Source organism: Thamnophis elegans, chromosome Z (assembly GCF_009769535.1).
Source record: "Thamnophis elegans isolate rThaEle1 chromosome Z, rThaEle1.pri, whole genome shotgun sequence".
Taxonomy (NCBI): Eukaryota; Metazoa; Chordata; class Lepidosauria; order Squamata; family Colubridae; genus Thamnophis; species Thamnophis elegans.
In genome coordinates, this window is record NC_045558.1 from 67,437,844 (window position 1) to 67,453,777 (window position 15,934).

At 46.0% G+C, this 15,934-nt stretch overlaps 1 protein-coding gene across 1 annotated transcript in view; it reads right to left on the reverse strand.

The window, feature by feature from the left end:
- Positions 1 to 308: 308 nt before the first annotated feature.
- TBX20 (T-box transcription factor 20) overlaps positions 309 to 15,934 on the reverse strand; it is a 79,246-nt gene continuing 63,620 nt past the window's right edge. The window contains exons 7-8 of the mRNA XM_032234518.1: positions 5,454 to 5,566; positions 309 to 1,322 (exon numbers count right to left, since the gene is read on the reverse strand). Of these exons, the coding sequence (XP_032090409.1) occupies positions 985 to 1,322; positions 5,454 to 5,566 (451 nt within the window). The 3' untranslated portion in view covers positions 309 to 984. The remainder of the gene's footprint in view (positions 1,323 to 5,453; positions 5,567 to 15,934) is intronic.

The window sequence follows — 15,934 nt, forward strand, 5'->3', positions numbered from 1 at the left end:
CATTTTACAATTTCTTTGCATTGCTATAATTTTCTGATTAAAAATTTAACTATGTAATGTTTCAATTTGCTAGATAAGTGAAAAGATTCATAATAAGATACAAAGTTATTTTATGTTCACATTTTATTTAAGAGATTTAAATCTTGTTCCATTCAAATTGCTTCATTTCAAGATTTCCTAATAAATGTTTCTCAGCTAAGTATTTTATGTACATATGTATGTACAGTATTTATGTTGATGCGCTTCAGCAATGCTGAATTTAAACTAAAATAATATTTAACTTTATGATTTTTGTTTTAGCTTTATCACTGAATTATATTTAGTGTCTGGAGTACTGGTCGGACATAATCCACTGGAAAAAAATTATGTACAAATCTTTCAATTCTAAAAAGAATAATGCATGCATGCATGCATGCTCTACTTTCACAAAAGTGTGTGCTGACTTGCACAACTTTAATTCACTGCACTCAATGAAACTGAAAGAAAAGATATTTCAGTGGTTTGTGGCTTCCATCTAATTAGGGATTGATATTTTAAGGAATTAAAAGGAAGGGAGAGGATAATGTTGAATAAAATTTCCTTCTGTTTTTTTCTAGAGAGAACTGCAATGGCTAAATATGTTCATTCACTCCCAATGAAATCACTACACCAATATTGCCTCTTTTGCCTTTGTTGAGAAGGAAATCTAGAAACAGCATTGCTATATACTATTGCATGAACATAGTGTTTTATCTAGTGGTTATGATGACCTTCACATAATCTGTCAATTGGAAACCTTACTACATTCAAAACCCATTTGGCAACATTACGTTTAGATTTCCCAGCCACTCTGATTAGCACATTTTTCATGTAACTTTGATTCCTTCATCATCTCATGCAAGCTAGTTTTCCTCTTCAATTCTTATAATGTTTCTTCTCAGTTCTTTACAATATGTTCCTCATTCTTTCTGTGCCTAACCTTGCCTTTCCTTGGCTTTGGGTCAATCATACAAAAGGTGTCATCACTGTAGAAGAATGGCGTAGTCCCTGAATTGCTGCATAAGGCCCTTGCTGAAAATAATGATGATATCTGGGCATATGGAAAGATGGGAATGTGGGGCCACTTCCTTGCATTGAGCTAGCAATGGCAGAAGGTGTCAAAGGCATTCCCAGGTGGCTAAATGGCGGTAGTGATCCTTGAATTGGATGAGGAATTGGAGTGGCTATTGAGGCACTGCTGGAACCAAAAGTAGTCAAGGTCTGTGGATGTTGAAATCCAGGAAAATTTGAAGAGGATGAGACCCAGGAATTGAGGGATAAATTATCAGATGTAAAAGCTGATGCTGTAAACAAGGAGAATCAATATAAATCTTTAGGAAATTTGAAGAAGTTGTGTGATGTTTATAACACAGCTACAATAGCATTCTAAGTAAGCTTTGTGAGCAAAAGAAAAACATTGCAAGATGCCAGCATACAGAGCTGTTCCTGAAGTAGTCATTGCATATCAGGAAGATCACAAAAGGTAACTATAATATAATAGCATAATCAGTAACCTCAGGAGATTAATCCACAGGTCTATTTTTAACTATACAGAATCAAAGCCAATGCAACTAATCTATATAACGCTCATTTGAACAGGTACCAAAGAATCTGTTTAATATTACCAATAGCCACATTTAAAAGTGTTTGGAAGTATAAATTATCTGATTTTGGGGGGGAGGGTATCATTTGAGAATTCTAGGTACTATTGTGTCCTTGTGCACCCTTATATAACAGCACCCAAAGATTTATCTGCAACACATACATCCCAGTAGAGTATGTGTAGAAAATGGAAAATATGATGCTGCTATGTTAGAAGAGGCTCTAAACATGAATGATGCATACATATATGGCATTTTAGAACCCATATTGCCCCCAGCAATTCTAGAGATATATAGTCATTTTTCCCAGAATGCTTCCAGGCATAACCGAAAATAAGATTTGACTATGCTGGGGAATCAGGATTATATTTAGGAAAGCATATGGAAATCCAAAAAAAGCAAATAGACTTGTGAATAAGTTCAGACAAAGAGATCTGTTTCCTCTGTAGCTAGAAATCAAATATATTTTTACAGATCTCTGTCCTTTTCTGCAATCTTCAATAAAGCTAGCACATATTTTGGCTTTCTAATAACTATTTTGGGCTTGCTTACCAGGCAAATACATTTACTAACAATATAATGGATTAACCAAAAACAAGAGGAGGGTGGGAGAGAGAAAGGAAGGAAGGATAGGTTTAAAAGACAACATTTACAATACATTGTTAAATATACTCAATATTATGATAGGCAGTTAAAGTTTAGCAAGGGAAAAAAATAATCTATTTTTTTTTATAAAAAATAAGCTATTCTATAAACTACTTCAGAAAAGTCAAGCACCTCAAACATTGCTGCTGATTCAGACAGAGAAAAATGGGCAGAAAAATATTTAGTCATCCATGGAGAGAGACTATTAACTAGCTACAAGCTTCTCTGCAAAATCAGAACAGATTCTCCTAGAATAAGGAATCTTTTTGAATCTACCATTGATCTGCAGGTGGTAGAATGCCATAGATATAGTATTACAAAGCATAGAATGCCATAAGCAAAATATTACAAAGATTCTGCAGTATTGTAAGTACAATCAGATGGGAAAATATTGCAGCAGCTTATACTCCAATTCCTCATATCCAAGAAGATTAAAGTTAGACCATACCTTTTGGACTAAATTGTAAATTATAAATATTAAAAATGGTAATCCGTGTTCCTTGGTTGGGACAAGACATTTGGACATTTGGGACATTTGGAACAGCTTCCTCTAAAATTCATATTTAAGAATCTTAAATATATAAAAATCAATGCCTAACCTTAATTGAACCTTTCTGAGGCACTCTACTTTTGAGCATTTGTCTCAAACAGGTTAATAGCTGCTGGAAAATATTTAGATCCTCTTAACTGTACAAAGACAGTTAAACAATATATTCCTTGCAGTTTGGAGGAAGCATAAGATGAAAAGGGAAATATTTATTTAAATATTTAAAACACATCATCTATTGATATTTGAAACACAGTGTTGATGTGTTTCAAATAGCTGCACCTATCTATGAACCAAACTTGTGTGTTTGTTTGTTTTTTTACCTTTGTGCAAACATAAGTGTGAATATCAGGGGTGGGCTTCAAAAATTTCAGCAACGGGTTCTCTGCCTGGTTGTTAGGTGAGCGTGGCCATGGTGGGAATGGCGTAGTCGGTCTCCTGCACCAGGTCAGGGGGCGGTTCGCCTTCCCCAGGCTTCAGAGCTTTTCCTTGAGCCTCTGGGAGGACAAAAACTGCTTCCTTCAGGTTCTGGAGGCCCTCTGGAGTCCAGAAATGGGCCTGTTTCTGATCTTCCAGAATTTCCGGGAGGCCTGTTTTTCCTCCTCCTCGAGCTTCTGCATGGGCCCTGCACTTATCTCACATCCAAAATGGGCCATGTGGAGACTCTTGGGAGGGGTGGGGTGGGAGGGGACGGGCCAGCCAGAGGTGGGATTTGGAGGTTCTGTGAACCAGCCATAATGTTAGCTACTGGTTCTCCCAAACCTGGGCGAACCCATAGCAGCCCACCCCTGTCAATATCCATTTTATTAAAGTTAAGGTGCAGTAATAAAGGCTTACAAAAGACCCTCGTCATCTTCATCTTCTAAATCAGTGGTTCTCAACCTGCGGGTCGCGACCCCTTTGGGGGTCAAACAACCCTTTCACAGGGGTCGCCTAAGACCATCGGAAAAGACATATTTTCGATGGTCTTAGGAACCGAGACACCTGCATGCCAGTGTCTGGAGCCAGGGGAGTGGTGACGGCGGGTGCTGCCTTGCGAAAGGGTGGGCTACCTGACAGGAGTGGCAGCGCAAGGACAACCAGGGCCCAGCCAATTATGACACAAGAGGCACCGATGGGCAGCTCAGACAGCTGCGCTTGACGAGGGGAGGGGAGGGGGAGAATGGAGCGCCTGAGCGCCGGCGAGGCAGCACCCTTAGAGGTGGACAGGCTGAGTTCAGTCTCCCAGCAGCGAGGGGAAGGGATGCCAGGAAGAAGGAGCTGAGAACTGAGGCGGGAAGGATGGTGACAATGTCCCTTCCACCTCCTCGGAGACTTGGAAGTTCACGTGGGTGCTCTGCAGCAATTGGCTCCAGACGTTTGGGTTTTCCCTTTTCTGTAAAAACTTCTGTCCATTCACAAGGAGACCAGCCTTTGTTTCCTTCCGCAATATCTATGAATGAATGAATGGTTGGAAAACTTGGGAGCAAGAGGATTCCAGGAGTTTAGGGGCGGAGGGGAAAAAAGGTAGCCGTCACAAAACATCTTCAGCAGTCTCTTTGGAAAAAAATTAAGTACTACATCTTTTTAATTTTAAGTTTTAAGCTTCCATGCTTAGAATAGAATGGAATGGAATAGGAAAATGGAATGGAATGGAATGAGAATGGGAATAGGAAAATGGAATGGGAATAGAATAGAATAGAATAGAATAGAATAGAATAGAATAGAATAGAATAGAATAGAATGAAGTAGGAATAGAATGAAATTGAAATGTTTATTGGTGAAGTGTGATAAGACACACAAGGAATTTCTCTCCAGTGCACCAAATCACAGTGTACATATAAACAGCAAGTAATAGGTCATAGGTCATAATAATAGTTACAATCATTAGTTATAAACAACAATTGATAAATCATAAAGAACCAGTAGAACAAGATGAAAAATAGGAGGGGATATCCAACCTAGTACTGTATTTCTCTTTGACCCATTTTTTTTTTACTGTCTTTCTTCTCTGTTTTATTTTTATTTTGTTACCAACTGAAATGTTTCATGGACTTTTTGTAACAAGGTTAGAAGTTTTGTGTGTGTGTGTGTGTTTGTGTGTGTGTGTATAATTTTCATTAGCAAACCATTTAACAATATATAATAACATATTCTTTTTGTGATTAATCACTATACTTTAATTATGTTCAATTTGTAATAATGAAAATACATCCTGCATATCAGATATTTACATTACGATTCATAACAGTAGCAAAATTATAGTTTGGAAGAAGCAACGAAAATAATTTTATGTTTGGGGGTCACCACAACATGAGGAACTGTATTAAAGGGTTGGGAAGGTTGAAAACCACTATTCTAAATTGTGTCATCTGCCTGTATGAGAATTGCTATGCATTATTTGATAGCTTATAGGTGTAATGTTTGACTGTCTAAATAGTAGACTATTGAATTGCTATAAAAATTAAATAGTGGTAGAACATGAATGTAAATAAATGGCTACGTTACATTACATTCAAAGAGATGCAACATTGCTGAGTGGAGGTGGAGATGTGCGTCTCTTTTCCAAATGCAGCTTCTTCACATTCTGAATTAGCCTATCTGAGGCTGAGTCCCATAGACTGCCCTTCTTTGAAGAGTACTTCAGGCTTACTTCCTCTTACCTCGGTTTTGTGTTGTTTGGTTATCATCTCCCAGAATTTCATCTTCTCCTCCATAGGTTCTGATGGGGGATCGAGCATAGGAATGCTTTTGTATAAGACTCTCTACACTTTCTCTGTAAAAAACAAAATAGCATGCTATACACCAACTGAAAATTTACCTTTGAACTTAACCAGTTACTGCTCAAATAGTCATGTTATTGGAATCCAACTGTGTACTGCATATATGTAATTAACATGACAATAAAATTAAAGAACATTATTCTATATTCCTATTAAGGGCACTTTTAAAATATCTTTCTGAATTTACTATTTTGTCATTTCACCAACCTATACTAAAATGTTCATAATGACTATTCTTATCTAGGAAAACAATGCATGAAGTTTTTACATGTGATCAGTGTCTCAAAGCAAAGACCATATTTTGCTGAAGTTGTCTGTGCCTGCTAGTCAAAGGTTTTCTTTTCATTATTTTTTAAAATATTAGTCATTGTGGTTGCAAAACAAAAATATGTGCAATGTGGAACAAACACCAGTCTTTTGGTTGGAACTAACAGTCTGTGGGGGAGGCACAGTGCTGACTTGGAAGGATCAACATATAACTAGCTTCCAAGGAATCTTTTCCATTCATGTTCTTCTAATGCCCAGCCATTACAATTTAATAGCTGCAGTAATGGCCATGAAACATAGTTTTGAACCTGAAATTTAAATCTTTTTTTTAAAAGTTTTTTATTTTTTTATTTTTCTACAAACACATCATTGTGTGAACAGTGTGGAACCAGAGTTACATTTTAGTACAAATAAAAAGGATGTTGGTACTTACCTGATACGCCTCTTCTAATAGGGTGGACATAGCATCAATGCATGGGTTGACATTGTCTGCTTTCTGATTGGACTGAGTCTGATTAAAGATAGTTAAGACACGCCCCTTTTTGCTAGCCTTACCCAGCTTTTCAGTGAAGAAGAACTTAGACAGACTCAACATGTCATTGAACAAACAGTTTAGTAAACAATAATTGATCAGTCAAGAAACATTAGCAAATAGTATTTTACAACAATTCCCTGAATGCAGAACCCTGCGTGCAATCAAGAAATTTACAGGTCAAAACTGGCTCATGTTGTGAACTGTATGTCCTGGCTATGCAACTGCAGATCCACCTGCCGATGGTGGAGACAGACACTTTCCTACCTAGGGTCATGGGCTGGAATGATACAAACAATGTTTCCGACCTCCTAAAGTCAGAATTGTGATTGATGTAGACCTTAAGGGCCTGTTACATATCCAGCTTGTGCCACTGTCTCTCCAAGGGATGATTAGGTGAGGGGTAGAAGTTGGGCAAAATGACCTCCTGCACCCTGTGGAACCAGGAGGAAACTTTGGGTGTAAAGGAAAGGTCTACCCGTAGCACCACTCTGTTGGTGTGGAAAGTACAAAGATCCTCCATCACTGACAGAGCCTGCAGTTCCGAGATCCTCCTGGCAGAGGTGATGGCCACCAGGAAGGCCACCTTCCACATAAGTAACTGTAGTTCCACAGAGCATAAGGGTCCCATTAGAGCCAATAAAACTTTAGAAAAATCCCACGTGGGGTAGCAGTGAACCACCAGAGGTCTCAAGTTGACCGCCCCTTTTAGGAACCTCCTCACAGTCAGGTGGTGGGATAAAGGTTGCCCCCCCAAGTCAGAATTGTGGCCAGAGCTGCTACCTGCTGTCTCAGCGTATTGGGTGATAACCCTTTCTCCAGCCCATCTTGGAGAAATTCCAATACCTGGGGTACAGCAGCCATTGTAGGGTGGATGGTCTTGGTGTCATACCATTTGCAGAAATTATGCCATGTATATGCGGACCATGGAAGGCCTCCTGGAGGCCTGTTTCATGCCTATGACACTGGAGGAAAAATTATCCGCCCTCAGAGAGTCCAGCTCAGGCGCCAGGTGGACACCTGGAGCCACCGAGGGTCCGGATGCTCCAGTGACCCTGGCTGTGGGCACCCTTGGTCTGAGGGATCCTCCAGGGTCTGGCCACCAACAAGCTCTGTAGGTCAGTGAACCATGGCTGTTGTGACCTATGAGGGGCCACCAGGATCACCTCTGCTTTTTTTGGTGATCATCTTGTGCAACACCTGAGGAACCAAAGGCAGTGGGGGAAATGCATAAAGAAGTCTGGAGGGGCCATTGACACCGGAGAGCGTCCATCCCTTCCAACCTCTGCATCTGAAATCTCACATAGAAGTGGGGGAGCTGTGTGTTGTCTGGTCCACAACTGGTGAGCCAAAGCAAACCGAGATCTGTTTAAATAGATGAGGGTGGAGGCACCATTCTGCATGGTTCACCCTTGCTTGGCTAAGCCAGTTGGCCCGAACATTCACCACCCCCGAAATGTATTCCACTGTCAACAAAGCAAGTGCCTCTCCACACAGAGACCCAGTTCCTCGGTTTTCTTCCTGAGAATCTTGGACTTTGTGCCACCTTGATGGTTCACTTGGGCTTTGGTGGCCACATTGTCTGTCAAGACTAACACATGCTGGCCAACAATGGTGCCAAGAAGTCTCTGGAGGGTCAGGTGGATGGTTCTGAGTTCCAACCAGTTTATGTTGTGAGTCCTGTCCACCTGGTCCCATTGTCCCTGGGCCATCTACACCTGCAGATGAGCCCCCCAGTCGTAAAGGCTGGCGTGCATGGTGACCATCACCCTGTGAACAACCCTGAAGTGGCAGCCCCTGGAGATGGCTGTCGGCCTCCACCAATGGAGAGAGCAGAGGACATCCGCAGGAACAGTGACCTTCAACAGTAACATACTCCTGCGTGCCTTCTGAAAGGGTAAGAGAAACCACTGTAGGTCCCTAGTGTGTAGGCGTGCCCAAGGCATGATGTTGATAGCCGACACTAGTTTCCCCAGCAAGCGGGACAAGGTGGCCAGGGAGATCCTTGCTGACTCAATATCTCCCTAACCAGTTGTTTAATACTTGCTTGCCTATCTTGTGACAGGAAAACCTGCCCTGAGACGGAATAAATCCACATCCCTAGGTGTAAGATCCAGGTGGTGGGTTCGAGATGACTTTTATCTCTGTTTATAGAGAACCTGTGGACCTACAAGGTGCATATTGTTATGTCAAGGTCCTGCCTTGCTCCAGATAGTGACCTGGATTGTACCAATATATCATCAAGGTAGCATTTGACAAGCACGGGCAAGGTCCTTAGATGTGCTGCCAATTCTGCCAGCACCTTGGTGAACACCCGGGGGGTGGGGGGTGGGAAGAAAGGCCGAATGGCAGAGACTTGTACCGATAGTGCTGTTATGCCCCCATAACAGAACCTCAGAAATTTGCAGTGTTCACGCAGAATAGGGATGTGTAGATAAGCCTCCGTTAACTTGATGGACGTAAGAAGATCACCTTCCTGCACCCCTGCCAGAATAGAATGTAGTGAATGCATTTTAAATCTGCGATATTTTAAGTGACGGTTGAGCCATTTTAGGTCTAGAATTGTTTTTCAACCAACCCAAGGTTTTGGTAATAACGAAAAGAATAGCATAAAACCCAGATGTAATTGGTCATCCGGAACCAGTTGGACAGCCCTTATGTCCAGGAGGTGTTTATTGCCAAATTCATTAGGGTCTGTCTGTCCAGATTGCAGGACACTGGGCGATGAATAAAGAAACTCAGGGGTATGGGGAGGAATTCCAGAGCTAAGCCTGACCTAATGGTACACCGTATCCAGTCGTCGGAGGTAATCTCATCCCACTGATCTGCAAAAAATGCTAAACGCCCCCCGATGGGAATGGGATTCTGGCAGGACCTAAGATTTGCAGAATCCATGACCTCCACCCCCCCCCCAAAAGGGCTTCTTGGCCTGGTTTCCCTGCTGGTATCTATAGGACTGCTGTCGCTGCCTCTGGTGATACCCCACTTGGGCCCTGAAACCTGAGGAACCATAATTGTGGCCTTGAAAGGAGGTACCGTAGTCTGGGGCCTGAAAGGGCTGCCTCCTGGTGTAAGGTGTTGAACGGGTGCCCCCTTTTCAGGAGACTGAGGGCAAAACCTTTTATTTATCCTTATTTTCAATCAGCAGTGGCTCTAGAGCATCCCCAAACAAGGACCCTCCTTTGTAAGGTGAAGAGGCCAGGTGCCACTTATGCCTCATGTCCACCTGCCACTGATGGAGCCATAGCAGATGACATGAAGCCACAGCAGAAGCCATGGCCCAAGAAGAGAAATGTGCGGTGTTGAGCGTGGCATCGGCCGTAAACTGCACCGCAGCCACGATCTTGTTCAGATCTTGATGGGCTCTCAAATCCATGGCCAGAATTCGCTGCTGCAGCTGTTGGAGCCAGAAGAGGCACGGACGTGAGAGGAAAGATGCTGACATGGAAACACGTACCACCTGATGACCTTGTTTCATTGTAAGGTCAGCTCTCCTGTCCTCCAGTTTGAGGACATCCTCCTGTGACCCTGGCATGGTGGTTGCCATGTAGAGGGCCGCCACTGGGGTGTCAACAGTTGGCATCTGGAGTAACTGTCCCAAGTCATTGGCCACATTGTAGAATTTTTTTTGTCAGCCGACAAAGGCATAAGGCCTGATGTTGGTGATGCCCACTGCCTTTGCACAACATCGAGGAATGGCTTTGGAGTAGGAACTGTGTCCATCTCAACAGTTTGTTCCATGAAGAAGGAATCCCAGAGGCAGGATTCGCCGCAGGTGCTGCTGTTTGCACCCCAAAATTGGCCGAAACTTTGGCCTTGGTCAGAAGGGTCTTGAAATGGTTTGGCTGGAACAGACCTAAGAAAGCTGCCTTCTCTGGAAGATCTCCTCGTCCCCAGAGAATTCAGCATCATGGTCTCTCCATCCTCTGACACCGGAGACTGACTACACTGAGAGCAAGGTGGGCACTGGAACTACACTTGGCTGGACCATGAGAACCACCCGAGGGACTACTCCTAACCCTTGCTGAATCCCTGCTGTGATGCCCTGGCTAATGGCTGATGCTATAATGTCCTGAATACTGGGCAGGGCTAGAGCGGTCAGCTGTGTGTCCAAGCAAAGCCCCACAGCTGTAGGGGTGAATGTAGCTTCAGCAGGCCTGGTACTCTCAGTCCCTCTCTGTTCATTTGCCAGAATCTGCCCTGGGAGATCAGAGTCTGACCCCCATAGGCCTGTAGTGTTAATAGGAAAGTGTGAGCTAAAAGGCCCAGGGTCCTGGCCCAGTCCAATAGGAGACAGCAGGAATGATCTACTGCTAGCATGGGATGCTTAGTCTCCTTTGGAGGATGATGAGCAAGACCTGCGAGATGCAGTAGTAGAGCCCTGCCCATTGGTTGCCTTGCCCTGCTTTTTTTCTGATTTGGAGGCCAATTTTGAGGCCTTTTTTGATTTGGAGTGGCCAGCTGATTTATCTGACATCTTGTGCCCCCTGGACTCTGCCCCAGCTTGGGGTGTGGATGGTTCCACTATCATAAGAAGACCTGGGGCAACTGGCACTGCTTTTGGACTAACTATCCCCTCACGGTTAATAGGGGCCTTAGTAGGTAATGAAGAGGAAGCCTCAGCCATCTTGTAGTCACTTGCAGAAACCAAAATGGTGCTTCGTGCCTTTTCTAACGGTCTGCTAACTGATAAAAAGTCTTTCTTTGTGCTTCGGAACTGCCTCTATGGCCAGGGAATGCAGACTAGATCCCAATGCTGCCACTCACCTGCTGCTGTCAATCTGCCCAGGCAATTAAGCTCCAGAGCTGCTCGCTTCTCACACCGCCTCCTAAACGCGGTCAACAAGAGCCCAGACCATGAGGGATCAAAGGGCTGGCTTCAGAGACTGCGCGGCTGCTGGTAAAAGCCGTGCTTCGCAAGGACTGGCATTAGAGACTGTATGGCTGCTCATAAAAGTCGCACTTCGCAAGCGGCACAGAGGGGCACTTTGCAGAGCCTTCTGCTTCTCCCTGTGGCCCCAGAAGCAAACTGGAGACTGTGAAATGCTATGAGTGCACTGTAGCTGCAATCACCTCAGCCGCAGCATTTCTGAGACTCTGAGGTAACAGGGCAGCCTCTGTGGCTTGCAGGGTGCAAATTTAGCTGGCCTGGAGAGAAGTGGGGATCTGTTCTAGCCTTTTTGGGAGGCTCAGACAAAGAGCACTAAGCTCTCTCCCACTTATCAGATGTCAATGGGCAGCAAAGAGGTTAGAGGTTTATTCAACTTTATGCCGCCCTATTCCCGAGGGACTCAGGGCGGCTAACAAACCTGGAGGGAGTGGACATCATACAAAAGGGAAAGAACAAAGACAAACAACAATACAAAAACAGTTTTAAAAGGTCTCAACTAGCACTCCAATTCGAGGGGGGATGGAACTCAGCAGCCCCTGGCCTGCTGGAACAGCCAGATCTTAACGGCAATACGGAAAGCCTGAAGGGTAGTGAGGGTCCGAATCTCCATGGGGAGATCGTTCCAGAGGGCCAGAGCAGCCACAGAGAAGGCCCTCCTCCGGGTGGTTGACAGCCAGCATTGGCCGGTCGATGGAATTCGGAGGAGGCCTAGTCTGTGGGATCTAATGGGTCTTTGGGAGGTAATTGGCAGAAGGCGGTCTCTTAAGTACCCAGGTCCAATACCATGTGGGGCTTTATAAGTGACGATTATCACCTTGAAGCGTATCTGGAGACCAATAGGTAGCCAGTGCAGCTCGCGGAGGATAGGTGTAACATGGGTGTACTGAGGTGCAGCCACAATCGCTCGCGCGGCTGCATTCTGGACAAGCTGAAGTCTCTGAACACTCTTCAAGGGCTGCACCATGTACAGCGCATTGCAGTAGTCCAGTCTTGAGGTCACAAGGGTGTGAGTGACTGTTGTGAGAGCCTTCCGGTTCAGGTAGGGACGCAATTGGTGCGCCAGGCGAACCTGGGCAAATGTCCCCCTGGTCACAGCTGACAAATGGTGGTCTAAAGTCAGCTGTGGGTCCAGGAGGACTCCCAAATTGCAAACCCTGTCTGAGGGGCGTATAATTTCACCCCCCAGCCTGAGAGTTGGAATACATGGCCAATTATTGGGAGGGAAAAACACAAGCCACTCAGTCTTGTCAGGATTGAGAGCAAGTTTGTTTACCCCCATCCAGACCCTGACAGCCTCCAGGCACTGACACATCATGTCAACCGCTTCACTGAGTTGGCACGGGGCGGACAGATACAACTGAGTATCGTCCACGTACTGATGATATTTTATCCCATGCCGTTGGATGATCTCACCCAGCGGCTTCATGTAGATGTTAAACAGGAGGGGGGACAGGACTGAACCCTGTGGCACCCCATACTTAAGGGGCCCAGCGGACGACCTCTGCCCTCCAACTAACACCAACTGCGACCTGTCCGAGAGGTAGGAGGAGAACCACTGAAAAACGGTGCCTCCCACCCCCACCTCTCGCAACCATCGCAGAAGGATACCATGGTCGATGGTATCGAAGGCCACTGAGAGGTCAAGGAGCACTAGGACGGAGGGATGGCCCCCATCTCTGGCTCTCCAGAGATCATCGGTCAGAGCGACTAAAGCAGTTTCCATGCTGCGGCTAGGCCTGAATCCAGACTGAAAGGAGTCTAGATAATCAGTTTCATCCAAGGACTGCCGGAGCTGGGAGGCCACCACTTTCTCAACAACCTTCCCAACAAAGGGGAGGTTGGAGACTGGACAATAGTTATTTAAAATGGCTGGATCTAAAGACGGCCTTTTCAGGAGGGGTCTCACCACCGCCGCCTTTAGGGGGGGGAAGAACCCCTCCTGGAGGGAGGCGGTAACTATCGCCTGGATTTAGCCCCGCGTCATCTCCTTGCTGTTCGCGACCAGCCAGGAGGGGCACGGGTCCAGTACACACGTGGAGGCACTCACTGCTCCAATGGCCTTGTCCACTTCCTCAGGAGTAACAGTCTGAAAGTCAATCCAAAGATGCCGTTCAAGACCTTCCCCCGGTACCTCGGCTGGCTCTGCGCAATTGGAGTCCAGGTTTGTCCAAAGCCGAGCAACTTTATCCACGAGAAATTGGGCAAATTCCTCAGTCCTGCCTTGTAAAGGGTTGCCCGTATCCCTCCCTTTCAGGAGGGAGTGAGTTATCCTAAACATGGCGGCTGGGCGCGACTCAGCGGATGCAATCAGAGCTGCAATGTATGTATTTTTTTGAAGCTCGAATTGCCAGAAGGTAGGCTCTGATGCAGGATTTTAACAGTGCTCGGTCTGACTCGGACTTACTGGACCTCCAGCGGCGCTCTAGGTGTCTCTTTTGGTGCTTCATCTCCCGGAGTTCCTCAGTGAACCAAGGAGCCCTCCTGGATCCGCTGCCTCGGATAGGCCGTAAAGGCACAATCCGGTTGAGGGCCTCTGCCACTGCCGAGTTCCAAGCAGCGACCAAGGCCTCAGCCGGACTGTGGACGAGAGTATCAGGTATAACACCAAGCGCCGTCTGAAAGCCCAAAGGGTCCATAAGGCGTCTGGGGTGGAACCACCTAATCAGTTCCTCCTCCCTACAGTGGGGGATTGGTCTCCGAAAGTCAAGCCTCAGTAGGCAGTGGTCCGACCATGACAGGGGCAAGATCTCAATTCCCCTCAAACCAAGATCACAACTCCACTGCTCCAAGAGAAATACAAGGTCGAGCGTGTGGCCCGCTGAGTGAGTCGAGCCCCAAATTACTTGAGTCAAGCCCATGGCTGTCATGGAAGCCATGAACTCCTGCGCTCCATCAGAGTGCTTGCCGAGCGAAGGCAGGTTGAAATCTCCCAGCACCATAAGTTTGGGAAACTCAACCACTAGCTCGGCTACTGACTCGAGGAGTGAGGGGAGGGTTGTTGCAATGCTGTTGGGAGTCAGGTACGTTAACAGCAAGCCCACTTGACCATTGAGGTCCAACTTCACCAGCAAGGACTCACACCCAACAAGCTCCGGAGCAGGGATCCTACGAGGTACTAGAGACTCTCGGATAACAATAGCCACACCCCCACCCCTTCCTTGAGGTCATGGCTGATGAAGCACCTGAAAACCCTCTGGGCACATCTCAGTGAGGGGGACTCCTCCTTCTGGGCCCAGCCAGGTTTTAGTAATACATGCCAGGTCTGCCCCCTCATCTAAAATTAAGTCCCAGACGAGGGGCGCCACAGACCTGGCATTTAGCAACAGCAGCCTGAGACCAGGGCCCTGACTACTCATGCCATCTGGCCTTGGAGTGGGACTAATAGGGCCGGAAGGGGGGATCTCTGTAACATAGCGAACCCCCCTTCCCCGGTAATGGCCAGCCCTAAAGTCCCTGCCATATCTGCCCCTCCCAGTTAGGACCGTAATGCTCCAGCCCACTCCCATGCCCATGGGCCCCCCACCCTCTCCCATAGCCGCCATGTTCCCCAGCAGGCCCTTCGAGTCATACATACTAAGGACGGGATTCAACCTGGGCCCCCCTAACACTTCTGCAAAGCACTCAGTGTAGGAGGTACCCAGTTACAGTCCCAGCCTTCGCAGCCATACACAGTCAGACAATCAGGCAATCCCCACAACAATTTAAAAACACAAATACAACAATATGAAGATAAAAGCGGGTACATTCATTCAACCACACTCATACTATACACTCATCATACATTAAAATTTGCGGAGCACTGCACTAGTGCGATATAAAAACAATGATGTGAAGATGGAGGGCGAGCTGCTCCACTCTGCTCCCCTCCTCTATGCCCCAGAAAGACATCCAAGGCCACAGGTCCAAAAGTCGATGATGTACAGGATGGCTGCAAATGAAGGGGGCGAGGAATAGGCGTCCGATATTAACAAGCAGCAGCTTTCCAGTCTTACGCCCTCTAAATCCAAAAGAAGATTAGTGGACCACGTGCAAGAGAGTAGTTCTTCTCCCTCTCCTAAGGTTATACAAGGTCCAAAGTCTGGGGAGCCAAAGTCTGGGGGGCCAACTTCTGGGACTGGCCCGAGCCGCTCAGGAAGGCGGGATAAAGGGCGCCGATTTCCACAAAGCCAAGTCCTCACCCCTACGGCTGCCATCATCTATCGCTCCTAGCCCTGATCCAACCCCAGCCCTAGTCCTAACTCTAACCCTTAAGCCTAACCTAACACTAGCCCAACCTAACCTCACCCAATCTTAACCCTACACCAATCCTAATCCTAACCCGGGCATAGCCTAGCTTTAACCCCAACCCTAACTCTACCACCAAACCTAGCCCCAACCCTAACTCTGACCTCTATCAGCCCTGCCCAGAGGCCAAATGCACACACAGATGGCGCTGCCCCGATACCTATACCTAAACTATACCTAAACTATAAATCTAATTAAACTATCTATATCTATCTATGTCTAAACCTAAACCTATACCTATCTCTACCTAAGTCTACCTAACTATGTGGGGCGGTGGCAGGCAGCAGACGGTCAAGGGGAGTACAGGTGTTACGGGCCAGAGTAGATGATCACAGGCCAAGGTGGAGGAGAGTCAGTGCTGGGTAGGGAGATAGTAAGGCTTGCCGA